Below are 16,107 nucleotides of genomic sequence, written 5' to 3'. Positions count from 1 at the left end.
GCAAAGCCAGAATTAGAGAGGCAGGGGAGAATGGCTACTGAAGTCTCCATCTACCACAGTTCTAACAGGTCCCCTATTTTCCTGTCCTGGATGGAGTCTGAGATGTATATTCTTACCATACCCACCTCACACTACCCGCAGCTTTTCTCTTTTGCTGATTAGACAGGGTTTTAACTTACCATCAAACAATTCCTGACTAAATACATGACTTTCTACTTCAGACTGCTAAAAGTCAACATGAAGACATGCCCAGATAAGAATTTAGCACTGTGTGCTTGGTACTTGGGGAGAGATGAGCTAAACAGATCAAAGAGGTATCTTGAGTATTTCGGCACTTTGAAGAGTCCTCTATGAGGGAGTTTCTCCGTAACATTACATTCAATTACCAAACTTTGTCATTTCTACTTCTCAAATATTTTTCTTATCCATCTTCTCTCCGCATACATAGCCATCTCTTATCTAGACTGTAATTACCCTCTTAGGCAACATGAAAAGATGTAAGGAAACTTGCTGTTTTAAGAAAACTCACAAATTCCAAATCTGTGGAAAGAACTCATGGCCTTCCAATTTCATCTGATAACACTCACCTTCTCTTGGGGACTTCTCACTCATGACCCTTGCTTCCACCAGAAAAGGGCCAGTTTCCCTTGTACCACTGGGGCTGGTCCCCTTCCTCTTTCCTTAAATTATTCATAGCCCTACTGAATCCAGGCTGAAATAGTTTATATAAAGCTTTAGAAAAAGACTCATGAATAACAGAAGAAAAAGCAAAACACCGAGAAAGATGCAACTTACTTATTTTTGCCAACTAGGTGGGGCTTGCAATTATTATTCAACAAGTATTTGAGCATTCTATGATTACCTCTGTGCTTAGACTGATGATCCTCTCCCGCTCTCAAGAGGAATACGGTAGTGGGAGTGTGCTAACTGCTGTGTCGGGGGTAATACAGGATGAATGAGAGCATAAAGCAGCTCCTGAACCAGTATTTCAAGGTAGGGAATCAGTGAAGTTCTGCCTTAAAAAATTAAGACTTAAGATCAAGTAAGAATTAGCAGACATGAAATTGGGGAAAGGAACGGGGAAGGATATGAACTATTCCAGAAAAGACCAACAATGTGCAAAAGCCGAGTACAATGTGTAGATTGCAAGAGGTTTCTCCCTGTTTATGCTCAGGTGACAGGCCACTATCTCCCCTACCATCCAGAAGAACCCGCAAGCACATCAGGACTTCTCGGAATCCAGGCCAAAGAGAGACAGGTCTTCAAGGCAGGAGTTTCTGTTTTCCAAGTCAATGGCAGTCGATGGTCGACTTTTCAGTTTGTTTTTCCAGACTCAGGACTCACACCTCCATCCCAGGTGGCTAATGCCAGTAAAATCCTCATACTGTAAGATTTTTACTCTATGGCCTGGATAAGGACAATACAGAAAAACAGTCCATTGTCTTTTTGCGATCAGTGAGAAATGCTTCCTCATGTTGCCAACATTCTGAAGACTTTCTGAGGATCAAAATTGGGCTTTACATCTTTAGTTTAGGTATTAACTATGCCAACCGTTACAGTTCTCTTCATAGAATGAAAAATCAGGTTTACTTCCAACCTTTGTTTTGAGGATTAGAAAACTTCCCTAAAAATAATGTAATAAAGTCATTAAAGGAAAGGAAGCAAATTAAGTTTCTAGACATTTGTAAGGTAAGTACTGCACCGTGGTTTTTCCCTGGGCCAATGTTGTTACTCAAAGTCACAATGTGCCTAATTTTCTAGAGGCCCTAGTTCCTGTTCTCAAGCCAGTGATTTATTAAATTTTCCCCTCCAAACGGATGATGGTAACATGAACAAAGCAGGATGTTTTAGGCATCAATGATCTAAAATACAGATTTTTTAAAATACAGATATTCTTGAATATGCATTTTCAGTGGGGGCAAAAAAATCTTACTCTTTGTATATATAAAGCATAAAAACATACATCCAGTATATATGTGGTATTAAAATTTCATGGGAGCAGATGATTAGGGGAAAAAAATCTAAAAAGACTCTTTAGGGAGGTGAGAATAAAAAATTTGGAAAACACTGGTGCAGATTTTTTTGCTAAGTTGGGAATCTCCAAATTAATTCCATTTTAGTGATAATTCAAAATCCCTGGATGGACTAGAAAAACATGATTGTATTTCCTACCAATGTACTTGTGAACGGCTCGAATTCTTTGGCCTTTCTTCTAGCAGAAGTCACTAAAATTGTTCAAGAGTAAAGAAAACTCTAGGAATAATTTTTAAATAGGTATATGAATCATTAAGTTTATAACACAGAGAATACAAACCAAGAAAGTAAATTTATTTAAGTTACTAAAATAGCTTTTAAAGTCATTTACAGATCAGCTGCTACAATGATTTTTTTTCCTGATATAAGTAATATTAATTACTTTGAAATTATTTTGGTCAATGAAACACTTAATAAAAATGTTTGTTTATTCATAATATATATAATATATATATATATATATATATATATATATATATAAAATAAGCCTTTCAAAAACTCTTTGTTTTAGAATCCTCTATAAATCAGAATATCTGACTTCTGACAGGAACAAATTATAACAAGGGGTGTCAATTTATGAATACTGGTGGGCCTAGTGGGAAGAAACCAGGCCACACTCCACCATCAGTCATGGGATCCTCAGAAGGTATACGGTGAAGCCAATGAGAGGATCTAGCATTCTAAAAACAGTATTTTCATTTAAAGGTTTGTAGACACACACACACACACACACAAAAAGGTGGATCCAGAACTTTAAGAATCTAAGAAAACCAAAGCAGCTGACAAATGAGAGAGCTCAGTTAGAGATGCAAAGTTAAAACTGAAATACTGTAGCAGTACAGTAATACACAGCAGTACACCTTAACATTCTGCACCTACGGTAAGCTTCACTTTCCTTTTGGCTGGAGGCAGTCAACAGAATTTATCCTGTGCACAGTATATCTATTTGCTGTAAGTGTCAGTAAAGGACTTCAAATGCAGTAAGTAGACATGCAGAAAATCAAATCCTTCTTCAACAGCCCAGGAAAGCTGGTTAGTAAGTGGTTTGCCAATTCTTGAAATTATATTTCTTAACAAAACTTTCAGGATGTGACCAAAATAAACTGCTCTGAATGTACACATTCTTAAGAGCCAAGTAAACAAATATACTAAATTTCATCATATACATACTTCAAAATCTTTGGGAGGACCAAAAATTTCTTAAAGGAAAGTAAATGATAAATGAAAAACAAATCCCAACAGAATTCACTGAGAATGGAGTTCATGTGTGACTAACCCTAAGTCTCAGTGGCGTATTTTAACATTTCACCTTGAAGATTTTTCCCCCTTTTCCTTCCCCATTCCACAACTTCTTTTTCCTGGTCTCCTCCTCCCTTCCCTCCAAAAAAAAGAAAAAAAGTCCAAACACACACTCAGATGACCTTTCATTACTTTTGTTCCAAAAGCAGAAGCTGACTAAGGAATTCACATCTAAATGATATAAAAGAGAATAAAACAGGGAAAATCCACAGTCACATTTAGGGAGCTGCCTTACTAATAACTCAACAAACTCTGCAGAAAAGAAAAAAAACAAAGTTAAAAAAATTGGGAGGATTCATAAAAAAGAGCCTATCCCTCCCACTGGTCATACCACAGCAATAATGACTCAACCCAGAACCTAAGCAGATCCTCAGTGAGACCGCATATAATCTACAGTCCTCAGATATCATTAACACAGAATTTCAATCAAAACAGGGAAATGATTCTCTCAAGTAACAGATAATTAGGTTGAATACACAATTTAGATGTTCCATGTTTACTTAAGAAGTTAACTTCCTTTAAAAAGAAACCAGTTCTTCCAAAAAGAGCTCCGAATTCTGTCTCTGGTTACAAAGACTGAAAAATTCTCACTTGGGACATGATTTTCACCCCTTATAAGCAGATACCGCTTTTCAGGTCATTTTCAGGTTGTACAGGCAGGACTAAGTGAGAAATGCGGCTCCAGAGTCCACTCAATTTGTCTGGGTCCATATGTTTGTAGGAGTTGGGTGTGTCAGAATTGGTGAACTTTACTTTGAGGAAGTCCCTCACTTTTTCTTCAATTTCCTTTAGGCCTAGACTGGTTTCAAGTGTCTCCTCCTCCAACAAGACAGTCAGGACTAAGGCTACATCTTTGAAGGCTGCATTTTCATGGTCACAATACTTATAGAAGATCAAAGCAGAGCCTGCAGGCAGTGACTCGAAGCGGTGTACCACGGCTGCACTCTGGCCGTTTGTGAATCCGTTGGTCAGTTCCTGATCTACCTCTTGTTTGACAGTGTCACTGTCTTGAGTAGCTTTGCCTGCCCCATCAATCCGGATGGCAGGAACGCTGCGGAAGGAAGAATAGGCATCGGCAATTTGCTCACTCAGACACTTGAGTGCTTCCTCAGCATCTCGGGCAGCAGTGAGCAGCAAGATAGCAGGATGAGGCCGAGGCTGGGAGCTATTAAGATGTTTTTTCAGGAATGTCAGGCTCCTTTCCCACAGCTTCTCGTCTTGACTTTGGTACTTGTTCATAAGTTGCTTCATCTGGTTCTGGAACTCTTGAACAGCAGTGGTTTCTGCCTCAGGAGTAGGAGTGAACCAAAAACTCCCAATGACAAGAGCAGCTATCAGAACAAGTGGCCACCACCACTTCATCTGGACAAAAGATGCACTTTTGTGTTGTCCAGTCACGTCTGCTCAGGAAAAAAAGAGATACAAGTATTATTTTCTTAGATTCAAGGGCAAGTGACTTTTAAAGCCAATATGAATCTTTATAAACATATAGATAAAAGAGGAAGGAATTAAAGAAGGGAGCTGAATAATTTACTTCCTTAAAGAGATAATTTATCACAGGTGTTTTAAATTATGAGTGTGCCTATGTCTCATCAATGTCAAAATGATAAAAAAATCTTAGAGGAAAAAGGAGAACTTAAATATAGGAAATGGCAAATGCCAAGTCAGAAAGAATATAATTTATAAAGCAAAACTATTATTACCACTGCTGCTAATATTTGGGAGGTAAACAATATTCAAAGACACTTTACAAAAATAATTTTAAATTTAGAAATGTGGGATGTTCTGGAAGTACATAAAGGGATAAAGAAAAAGATGCACTGTAAGTGAAATCTTCCGTATATTATAATAGCTAGCTGTCCTTTTAATTGCACTGATGCCATCCTTTGGGGTTGCAAGTTAACACTAGCAAAATTTAGTTTTCAACTCATTCCTAGTTATTAACTGGCAATGATGATAATTATTTACATTCATCTAGTGCTTTTCAGTTTATAAAGCACATTCTCATATACCATCTCATTTAATCATTTATTTAAAAAAATTTTTTTCATTTAATCATTTAATATGACAGCAACAGTACTTTTACACTTTCTATTTATTGATTGACTGCTTTAGACTAATAATTGTACCACAGACCTCCTGTTTTTTTTTTCTTTCTTAAAAAAATTTCATTTTTATTATTTTACCATGGACTTTTTAGAGCAACAGTTCTCAAAGTGTGGTTGGTGGAGTATCTCAAGATCTCTTCAGGGAGGTCCTTGAGGTTAAAGCCATCCTCCTAACACTAAGATGTTATTTGACTTTTTCCACCATGTTGACATCTGCACTGATGGTGCAAAAAGCTATGGTAGAAAAAACAACTCATGATTTAGATGAACCATTGGGCAATGGCAGCAAACTGTCCTTGTACTTTCATAGCCATGCATTAAAGATTATCAGTTTCACTTAAGAACGTAATTCATGAAGCAGTTAAAATTATTTATCTTATTAAAACTCAATCCTCGAGTACAAATCTTAACATCCTATGTGAAGAAATGGAAAGTACACATAAAGCACTTCTGACATAGAGCACAGCACGGCTGCCCCAGGGAAAGAACTGTGCGCACCTTAGCTGTGGGCTGAACAGGTGCTTTTTTCACAGGATTTTTACTCGAAAGACCAAGTGACAAACTATGCTTAGTCAGACTTTTGTATCTGGAAGACATTTTCTTGAAAATGAACAAAGTTGAGCTTGTTGCTTCTAAGAGAACTGACAATATTTGTTTCCAATTCTAAAATTCAAGGTTTCAAGTGAAAATTAGGATTGTGGGAAAGTATTGTATCTGCCATTATGAGCTTAACGGCTTCCAATAGTTAAGACTTTTTTGTCTTGAGATTGGTGGTGATACTAACAAATGCTATCTTTTTATCTTGTATTACAAGTGTGTCAACATTTGGAAGATCTACATAACTTAGTGAAACAACATTTTCCAAATGACTAGTGCATACTCATACAAAGTACAAGAAAGACCAATGGATTTTAATGTAACAGAACACAAAAAGTTCATTAAAATTGTTTCAGATTTCACATTTCAAATAACATTTAGAAACTACCACTTGTTGAGTTTTAGAGAATATCAAAACAGAATATCCACAACTGTCTGAAGGCTATTATAATTTTATGTATCTGTTTAAAGCTGGATTTTTGCAGATAACTTCAACCAAAACAATATACTTTAACAGGTTAAATACAGAAGCAGATATGAGACTCCAGCTTCATTTTATTAAGCCAGGCATTAAAAAGATTAGAAAAAACACGAAGTAAGCTATCATTCTTCTTACTAAATTATTTAAAAATAAATTAATAAACATTTAAATTTCTTTTTAATTTTAATTTCTAGATAAATATGGACATATTAAATAAAAAAGCTCTCTTGGGGTATTTATTAATTTTGCTAGTGGAAAGTGGTATTGAGACCAAAGAGTCTGAAAATCACTGTTATTTTCTTAGTACTCATTCAGGATAATAAGCAGACTTAGAGAATTAAACAAACTTCCCCGAAGGCTATACAGAAGGTAAGCGGTCCAATCTAATTCAAATACAGTTCTTTAAACTCTAAAAACTACTATGCTATGTGCATCTTTCTTCTAACTCGGTGAGGTTCAATTGGTTAATAGTATTAGTTGCTTAATTATTAATTTTTACTTTAGGTCTTATGGATAATAAAGTGTAGGGGAAAACCAGATGTTGTTTCATACAGTTTGTCCTTAAAGATTTCCCTGCTAGTATATACATACACCTTTTCCTTTATAGTGCTTAAAATACCATTCTTCAAATAGCATGAAGTTATTTGGTGTGAAAAAAAAATTTAAAAACCACCATGATCACCAATTTTAGAGACTCATTTAATAAAAACTGAATAGATAAACTTACGTTGGCTGGAGGTTGATGGAGACTGGTTTCCAAGATCTGATTTCAGAACAGTGTCATCTAATGATAAAGTAATAGAGACTATCAGTTTATGTTTCATAATTTCAGTGTTTCCAATAGAAAAGGAAAATACAAATTCCACCAAGAGAAAATAAGGCAGAGACCAGCCAGAAACAGAAGAAAATGCAGAAGCTCTGAGTGCCCATGAGATTGACAGCTGCTTGAGAAACAGGACCTATTTCATAATTATTTATGGTATGTAAAAAGCATACTCTTAGTATATCAGTATTGTGAAAAAGCCTTGAAGTATTTGACCCAAATTATTTAGTGGGAGTGGTGAAACTTCTGGGACAAAGTTAAGAGGACAAAGAAAATAAGAACAACTATAATAAAAGGAAACACATTATACCATCTGAAAAACTGCCATATATTGAACTCTTGCTTGGTGATGATGCTGAAAAGAGGCAAAGAAGGACAAAATATGGATTATGGATTACTGAGCTCTCTGGATAAGAGTTTTAAGATAAAATGCAATCTTAATCCTCACTATTTTCTACCTCAGACTGTTTCGAATATTTCCTCTGGTGCTTCTGACCATTTCAAATACCAATAATATTCTAAAAATTACATTAAAAACTTTTCACCATTTCTGTTAATAGACCAGTAATTTTGTTTTAGCTTGTGGTAAAACAATAGATTTCAAAATAATTTTCTCATAATTCCATTCAATCTCTATTTTCATTATTACTTTAGAAAACAAATTAAAAACTATCCCAACTCTTTCCTTATTTCCTCCTTCATTCTTGGCATGGTCACAGATTTTGACATCTAAGAGAGAGGAAATGGAAGGACAGGATTCAGAGGGCGAAGAGGTGGAGTTTCTCATTCGTATGATCTACATTTACCAATACTGCCACCTGTCACTTGCTTGAAGTTTTATAACTTTTATGTAAGTACTTTCCCTGGTGTTTATCAACAGCTTTCATTTGAGGAAAACTGGAATAAACTGGAGGGATAAAATTAGCACTGCTAAGATACAAAAATAGCCTTATTTTTGGTCATATGACAAAAAAACATCAAATGAAACAAAATAACATCAACCTTAACTCTATAGGCATATTGTTTTGCAAATACCAGTTTAGCTAAGAAATTGCATCCTTAGAAGTTTCTAAGTTAGGTCACCAAAAGTCACAACTGACTTAACTAAAACAGAAAAAAAAAATCCATCAGATAATGTTTATCTTGAACACCTCACTCATGACTACAAAGATCAAATGAGATAATATATAAAAGTGCTGTACAATGCTATATACTATGATGATATTAATGATGAAGAATAGCTAAATAATTGCTATTATGAAACATATGTAACATTTATATGACTCAGAACACAAAATTTAAAAAAAAATTAACACAAACACAACTAAGAAAAATTTCCATTTACAACAATATCAACAAGAATAAAATATTTAGGAATAAGCTTAACCAAGGTGAAAGACTTATTACTGAAACCTCTAAAACACTGATGAAAGAAAAGCCTACACAAGTTAAAGGAAAGACATCCCATGGTCATGAACTGGAGAATTAATATTCTTAAAATATCCATACTACTCAAAGCATTCTATAGATTCAGTGCAATCCCTATCAAAATTCCAATGCATTTTTTACAGAAATAAAAAACAATCCTAAAATTCATATGGAGCCACAAAAGACCCCCAAAATAGCCAACTTTTTTTAAAACTTTTTTTTATTGAGTTATAGTCATTTTACAATGTTGTGTCAAATCTGAGCAAGAAGAATAAAGCTGGAGTATCACACTTCCTGATTTCAAAATATATCACAAAGCTAGAGTAATCACAGCATTATGGTACTACCATAAAAAGACATACAGACCAACGGAAGAGAAAACAGAGTCAAAAATAAACCCATGAAGATATATATGGTCAATTGATTGTCGACAAGGGTGCCAAGAATACACAAGGGGGAAAGGACAGTCTCCTCAATAAACGGTATTGGGAAGACTGGATAACTACATACAAAAAAATGAAATTGGATCTCATACCATCCACAAAAATCAACTCAAAATGGACTAAAGACTTAAACAATAAAAACCCAAACAATAAAACTCCCAGAAGAAACATAAGAGAAAAAGCTTCTTGAAGTTGGCTTTGACAATGATTTCTTGGATGTGCACCAAAAGCACGGGAAACAAAAGTAAAAACACACCATGGGATTACATCAAACTTAATAAGCACAGTGACACATGTGATCAAAATCACAATGAGGTATCACCTCACGTTATCAAATGTGATGTGGCTATTATCAAAAAACCAAGGTATATGGAGACGATGTGGAGAAAAGGGAACCCCTATACACTGTTGGTGGGAATATAAGTTAGTGCAACCACTATGGAAAAGAGTATGGTGGCTCCTCAGAAAGTTAAAAATGGAACTACCATTTTATACTATAAAATGATATAAGAGAGTACCCCTATAGAAGAGAACAGAGAGTTAATACTTGTATAGTCCATAGAACACAAACAAATTTAGCAGGGTAAATGCTGCTGAGGCAGGGCATTGTCTAAAAGGTAATCTCTATCCTTATTAAAAATATTATTGAAGACAATAATAAAAATTCCTAAAAAAAATTTTTTTTTAAAAAGGTAAAGGTCAAAGCTTTTCTAGTATGAAGAATATAGTAAAATCACTCTATAAAGTCAAGAGCAGAGGGCATGAATCTTTCAGTTATTACTACTGATTATTACATAATACACTGTTAACAATAAATAAGCATTAATTATGTGGTATTTAGACTTAAAAAATTATGTTCACATATAAAATAATCTAATTAAATAACCTAGTTATAGGCACTATAGTTCCTACTTTAAAGTTAGGAAAATTGAGGTTCACCAAGGTTAAGTGACTTTATTTACCAAGATAACTCAATTAGTAAGTAGAAAAGCTGGGACTGGAACCCAGTAATTCTAACTCTAAACTTCCCTCTTTTCTCTACACCACTTTTAAAGACAGATTCTAAAGCATATATGTATTAATGAAGCATAGATTCAGAGGTCTGACTCTCCACAGACAGTGTTCCTCATTCTCACCGTTCTATCATCTGGGAAACAGGAAAAATAAAGACAGTGGTTCTATCTTTCCCAAAAGGTTTGGATATAGGCAGAAACCTGAACTGGGACCTATCTAACCAGAGATAGATAGGGTGCTAACACAGGGTCAGAATAATGATCTAAAGTCCCAGATTCTTGCCAATAACTAAATCTGAAAATAATTGTTTTTTCTCACTGAAGCAGGTAGAATTGTATAGTTAAGACAATGAGATATGAAATTTGGAATGCCAAGGAAAAATTTTTTCAAATCATCTTGGATTAAAGAGGAATCTACAAGGCTGTTTGAAAAATCACTGCAGCCTTCTACTTTGAAAATATTTTCTTCCTGTTCATTGTTCTTAAAGTCCTCATGTGGTCAGAAATCTAAAAAATTCTGGTATCTGTACCTGCAAACTTCTGCTATATAATTTCTATTTAACTCTCACAGTCCTATATTTATGGTAGATGGCTATCAACCAGTATGTAACTATTTAAGCCATAACAAATATACAAACTTAAGACAAAGTAGGATTGCAAACAGAATGCAAAAATACTAAAAACGAGCTATCAATTTAGCAACCAAAGATTATTTCTACATTCCAACCAAACCTTCAAAATATTTATTTTCCCTTCTGCATTTCACTTGTACAGTTGTCTTATTAGAATAAATAAAAACACAAACTTTTTTTTGACAACAGTGTGTCTTACACTTTTCTGGAAGTAATTTATCTGCTACTAATTATACAAAATATATAGTTAAAATAAGAAATAACATAAGAAGTCTCTGAGCTTTTCATAGGATGTATATACTTAAACTCAGGCAGTTCTGCTTCCAAGAATATCTCTCAGATCTGATCTTTAAAATAAGTTTTAATTTTTAATACTGGGTGAAAACATAATCCTAAGAAGCTGAATGATTAATACTTGGTTTCCTAACTATAATAGGTCAGGAGAACAAATTTTAAGAGGAAATAGGCTTCTAATAGCAAGTGTATATACAGCAATAAGAAATGACAACCAACAGTACGGCAAGGGCAAAAAGCTATTTGAGTTTCAGGCAGTTAAAGAACTCACTTATATGTAGGGTAAAACTCCACTGCTGGGGAAAAATTAATTGTGACCATTGCTACTTTACTAATGGAAAAACAAAGCCTCTTGTCCAATTATAGTTAGTTATTTCGTGAGTAAGAGCTATATGATGCAGATTTTTATATCGTCTAAATGAAATATAAGGGGCCACCTGATGACCTTGAGACCTACTGTGGTTACATGAGTAAGGGATAGTGGTTAAAGGTCACTTACGGCATGGCATGGATTTTTTTTTTATACAATTAAGGTTTAATGTGGACACACTACTATAGAAATTACAATAGACACTGAATTCAAAGTATGATTGTTTTATCACGTTTACTTATGTTATTTCTTAAATCCTGTGACATTTAATCCTTCCTAAACCTAAACATGAAAATACAATTTAAAAATTTCAGCCTCTATTACTTGAAATAAGTACATAAAGCTGCTCTAAGTGGTTATTTATATAAAAGTAAATAATCTGGGATTTCAAAATTTGTAGACACTGATAGGCATATGCAGAATAGATAAACAAGATTATACTGTATAGCACAGGGAAATATATACAAGACCTTGTGGTAGCTCACAGCGAAAAAAAATGTGACAATGAATATATATATGTTCATGTATAACTGAAAAATTGTGCTCTACACTGGAATTTGATACAATATTTTAAAATGATTATAACTCAGTAAAAAGTGTTAAAGTACATAATCTGTTAAAAGTAACAAACAGGTAATGTCAAAAGAGTAGAGTTTCATTTTCATGTACAGATCGTACTGTTGCTAGATAGAACTGACAGTCTGTCAAGTACAGACCCATTATCTACTGGTTTTCTTACACCACCGTCTACACTTTACACCCAGTCCATCTCCTGCTAGTCCAAGTAGAAGGAAATAACTAAACCAGTAATCATAGATTTCCTTATAAATGAAATCACAAACAACCCGAATGCTTATCTGAAGAACTAAATAATTTTATATATTAAATAATCAAGAAAACAGAAAGTAATCTTAAAATTACTTCAATAACAGGTAGAGATTCATCAACTTACTTTTCATCCTAGTCCTTATTCTTGTGGCGTGTTCAATCCATTCCTGAGGGGTTTTGTGATATCCCGAGCCTGAGGTAAATATATACATACATATATATATATAACAAGCTATCAGTTCACACAGTTTGAAAATATATACTATACCCCAGTGTTCTAAGGTAAATTCATCAGAAAAGCAAAACAAAGTTGGGGAGAAAAGACACAAAAGGCAGTAATAGTTCAAAACTAAAAGATACTGTCAAAGGATCACATCAGTGAGAATGAACCACTTCCCACAGCAAAAGAGGCAGCAAATAAATACATAATCTCCGAAGAGACAAAACTACGTGCAAGTCCTTTGCTATGATCTCTGAGAATGACTGTGTTCATTAACACTTGAACTTCATTAACACTTCAGTGTAAATTAAGAAAAAAGCTAACCATTTACTTTCATAAATAAGTTATTTTCAGTAAAATAGCCCTGAACACATTTCCACATCACAGAGTAATTATCACCTATAGTACCAATTTGTGGTGGATTAAAAGGCAAAGAGGGCAGAATGACTTAAAATCCTATTTAAATTTTTGTTGGCAGAAAAAGATTGGGTTAGAATTGCTTAAATGATAAAAGAATAGACAACCAACCACTTACTAAGCACTAATGGTTGCTTATCAAAAGCTGTGTAGTTTCGACCTGAAACAGAAAACAGAGATTAAGTCATAGAATATTTGGAAATTAAAAAAAATGAAGAAGTTGCATAGACATTTTGCTTGTTTACTATGGATACCATATCCAAAAACAAACAAAAATCAAAACTTTCTTTTATTAGTCCCAAACATATACAATATGTATGTATTTTCCCTTTCCTAAACTTCAAAATGTTCAGGAATCAGATAATAAGAAGCCAGCTTTAAGATCAACATCATCAAAATAATGGCTAAAAGTACTGAATATTTACCAGGTACCGAGTACAATTTTATTAATTCTCACACTTTATGTGGTGGATACTGTTATTCCTATTTTACAAATATGGAAACTGAAATTGTTAATTTGTTCAAGATTACATATCTAAAGGTAGTATGACAGAGAATATAAATGCAGGCAGTTCATATATAACAGTATATACTATATAAGCAAATTTGTGAACACTGCAAAGTAGTTATGAAGTGAAAGATTCTACTTCATGTTTGGGATGGTATCTAAGTACAACTGTAAAATGATACAGTGGGATAATAAAAAAATGATATTACAATTGTAACAGGGTACATTTCCAAATCTGCCCTAAAGAAATTTACTTCTACCCTCTAATTCAAGTATCAGTATAACTTTATGTTCAACTTTATTTTTCTCTGACTACAAATGCAATATATGCTAGCTGTACAGAAATGCACCATTTTAAAAATGCATAACTTAAAAATTCATTAGTATCTATTAAGTGCCTACTATGTGCAAAACATTGTAGGAAAACCATGGTGAATAAGTCAGATAGATGTAGATACCAGATTTGTATTCAGTCTAACAAGGTACTTATCTAAAAAGTAGACATTATATTGTCTTTCATTGATTCTGAAGAAGTAATTTTTAAAAAACACCTCTGATTTAGGGCTGCATCTTATAATCAACAATATGTCACACTTTAACTGCATTTTCTTTCTTTCTCAGTGATATGTAAAAGCAGTGGCATCTTAGATTCAAGGAAATATATACTGATCACCTAACTGTATATAAATAACTCATTTTCCATAACTGAAATGTATTCCACTGCAAGAGTATAGCATAATTAATACAGGGAGACAAATTTCAGAGCTTCCAAAGACCAAAGATTTAGAAAAATAAAGGGCAAATATATTAAGATGATTCAAAAGTCATTTTCCACAAATGACTTATTTCTGTTTCAGTTGCTTTTGTTTTGTCTCAGTTTAAACTCCAAACCCAGAACCTACTAAAGACTAAAACAACAGATACATATATACACACATATAAAGTAGAATTCAATGAGCACAGCGATTATGAAACAGATTTCCAAAGACTTTTTCTTTAAATACAGTCTCATATTTTAAAAATATTGATGTGGAAGGAAAAAAAGTCTTGAAGATTTTACATTCAAGGGTATTTCTGGTTGATCAATAATTAATTTGAGTTCTGGGAATTGATTAAAAAATGGGAAAAGAAAACAGAATAATTTCTGCTTAACCTAAGAAATACGTATCAATTGTAGGTTATCTGCAAAATACAGAAAAAAGGTAAAAGAAAAATGTCAACAATGATTCTACCAACCCGATTATATTACTTTCCAATCTTTTTTGTGCATTACATTTTCTTTGAAAATGAAAATTTTCAAAGCTGTAAGCAAGGCTGTAAAACTTTTATATACCCACCACCTAACTTACCATTAACTTTTTACTATACCTGATTTATCACTTATTTATTCATCCTTCCAGACTTTTGCAACATTTGCAATGGTTGAAATCATACCATCAAGGCTCAAACTAATACCTTAATTAAACTAAAACAATCAACAAATTTATATTGCAAGCAAGGACATTCAACGCATCATAGAAAGCAGTTTTTTTGTTTTTTCAATTCAAATTCAAGTTTGGGCACAGAGATGATTAACTCAAGAAGGAAAGTCAAGATGCAAGATGAATTTCTTTTTTTAGAACTCACTCTACCTTTATTTCAACATTTTACGTTAAATTGCAAAAGAGGATCTTCAAAAACAAGAACAGCATTTCACCACACCCACAACAGACAGACTTTTAAGGATGTAAATTATGGTTTTACTTACTTTGTGATGACTGCCAAAGTGATTCTGGATATTGACTTGATGATCTAATGGTTTGGTCTAAAAATGAAAAAGAAATATAGTACACTATAGAGCTTATTTAACTTTTTAAGTGCACATTTTACCAAAGAACAATGAGTAATCAAAAGAGCAAAAAATATTCACACAAACCCTAGGGAATTCAACACTTGGACATGTAATTTATTTAAAAAAATAGTTTCTAAAGGGTCATGTTATATCTAAAAATTTAATTATCTATCTTTTCTTTTTAAAGAAAAAAATAAAAGAAGCCATAGAACATTGCATGACGTAAAGGAGATAATGAAACCTTTGAGTTGAGGAAAATTCTTAAAGTTTATAATAATGGATCTTCTTGAAATCATTACTATCCATTTCGCCTCAAAATTTTCTTGCAACTGGTCAATACACTATGTATTTTAGTCTTCCCTTCTTCAAACTTTTTCTTCATTTAAAAGTGGAATTTATAACAAAATCTGTTTAAAAGTGACCAGACTGCTATCTTGGAGGCAAAAGCATTTGACACATCCAGGAGGTGGCTAAGTATTTTTGTTAGTGCGCTCCTTTTACTAAAAAAGTTTTGAGCATCAATCTCCAAAACATATTTCTAACATTACATACATGAATCACTAAAATATTAACTAATATGTATTACTGTAAAACAAACAAAAATAGATATTCTAAATGGATGAAATAAAAAATAAATATACATGAAACTCTAATATTTTCTTCCTTCACTGTGATGTATCTTCTTGTACCTCTTCGGTTATAACTGGCCCAGAAGATAGTCTGAAAAATTAGTATTCTTATTCTGATGCCTCACCTCTTTGTTCTTTAGCTAGAGTCTTCT

General features: G+C 33.4%; 1 protein-coding gene across 7 annotated transcripts in view; it reads right to left on the bottom strand.

Moving 5' to 3' along the window:
• Window positions 1-2,307: 2,307 nt before the first annotated feature.
• Window positions 2,308-16,107, bottom strand: part of TOR1AIP1 (torsin 1A interacting protein 1) — a 37,022-nt gene continuing 23,222 nt past the window's right edge. For 4 of the 7 annotated variants that reach the window (XM_074349877.1, XM_074349878.1, XM_074349881.1 and 1 more), the window contains 6 exons: window positions 15,243-15,299; window positions 13,106-13,147; window positions 12,475-12,543; window positions 7,653-7,697; window positions 7,247-7,303; window positions 2,308-4,733 (listed from right to left, as the gene is read on the bottom strand). In XM_074349877.1, coding sequence (XP_074205978.1) covers window positions 3,946-4,733; window positions 7,247-7,303; window positions 7,653-7,697; window positions 12,475-12,543; window positions 13,106-13,147; window positions 15,243-15,299 — 1,058 coding nt within the window. In that variant the 3' untranslated portion in view covers window positions 2,308-3,945. The remainder of the gene's footprint in view (window positions 4,734-7,246; window positions 7,304-7,652; window positions 7,698-12,474; window positions 12,544-13,105; window positions 13,148-15,242; window positions 15,300-16,107) is intronic. The other 3 variants (XM_074349879.1, XM_074349882.1, XM_074349884.1) reach the window with 1 other exon arrangement.

Source organism: Camelus bactrianus, chromosome 21 (assembly GCF_048773025.1).
Source record: "Camelus bactrianus isolate YW-2024 breed Bactrian camel chromosome 21, ASM4877302v1, whole genome shotgun sequence".
Taxonomy (NCBI): domain Eukaryota; kingdom Metazoa; phylum Chordata; class Mammalia; order Artiodactyla; family Camelidae; genus Camelus; species Camelus bactrianus.
This window is presented reverse-complemented; position numbering and strand designations above follow the sequence as displayed.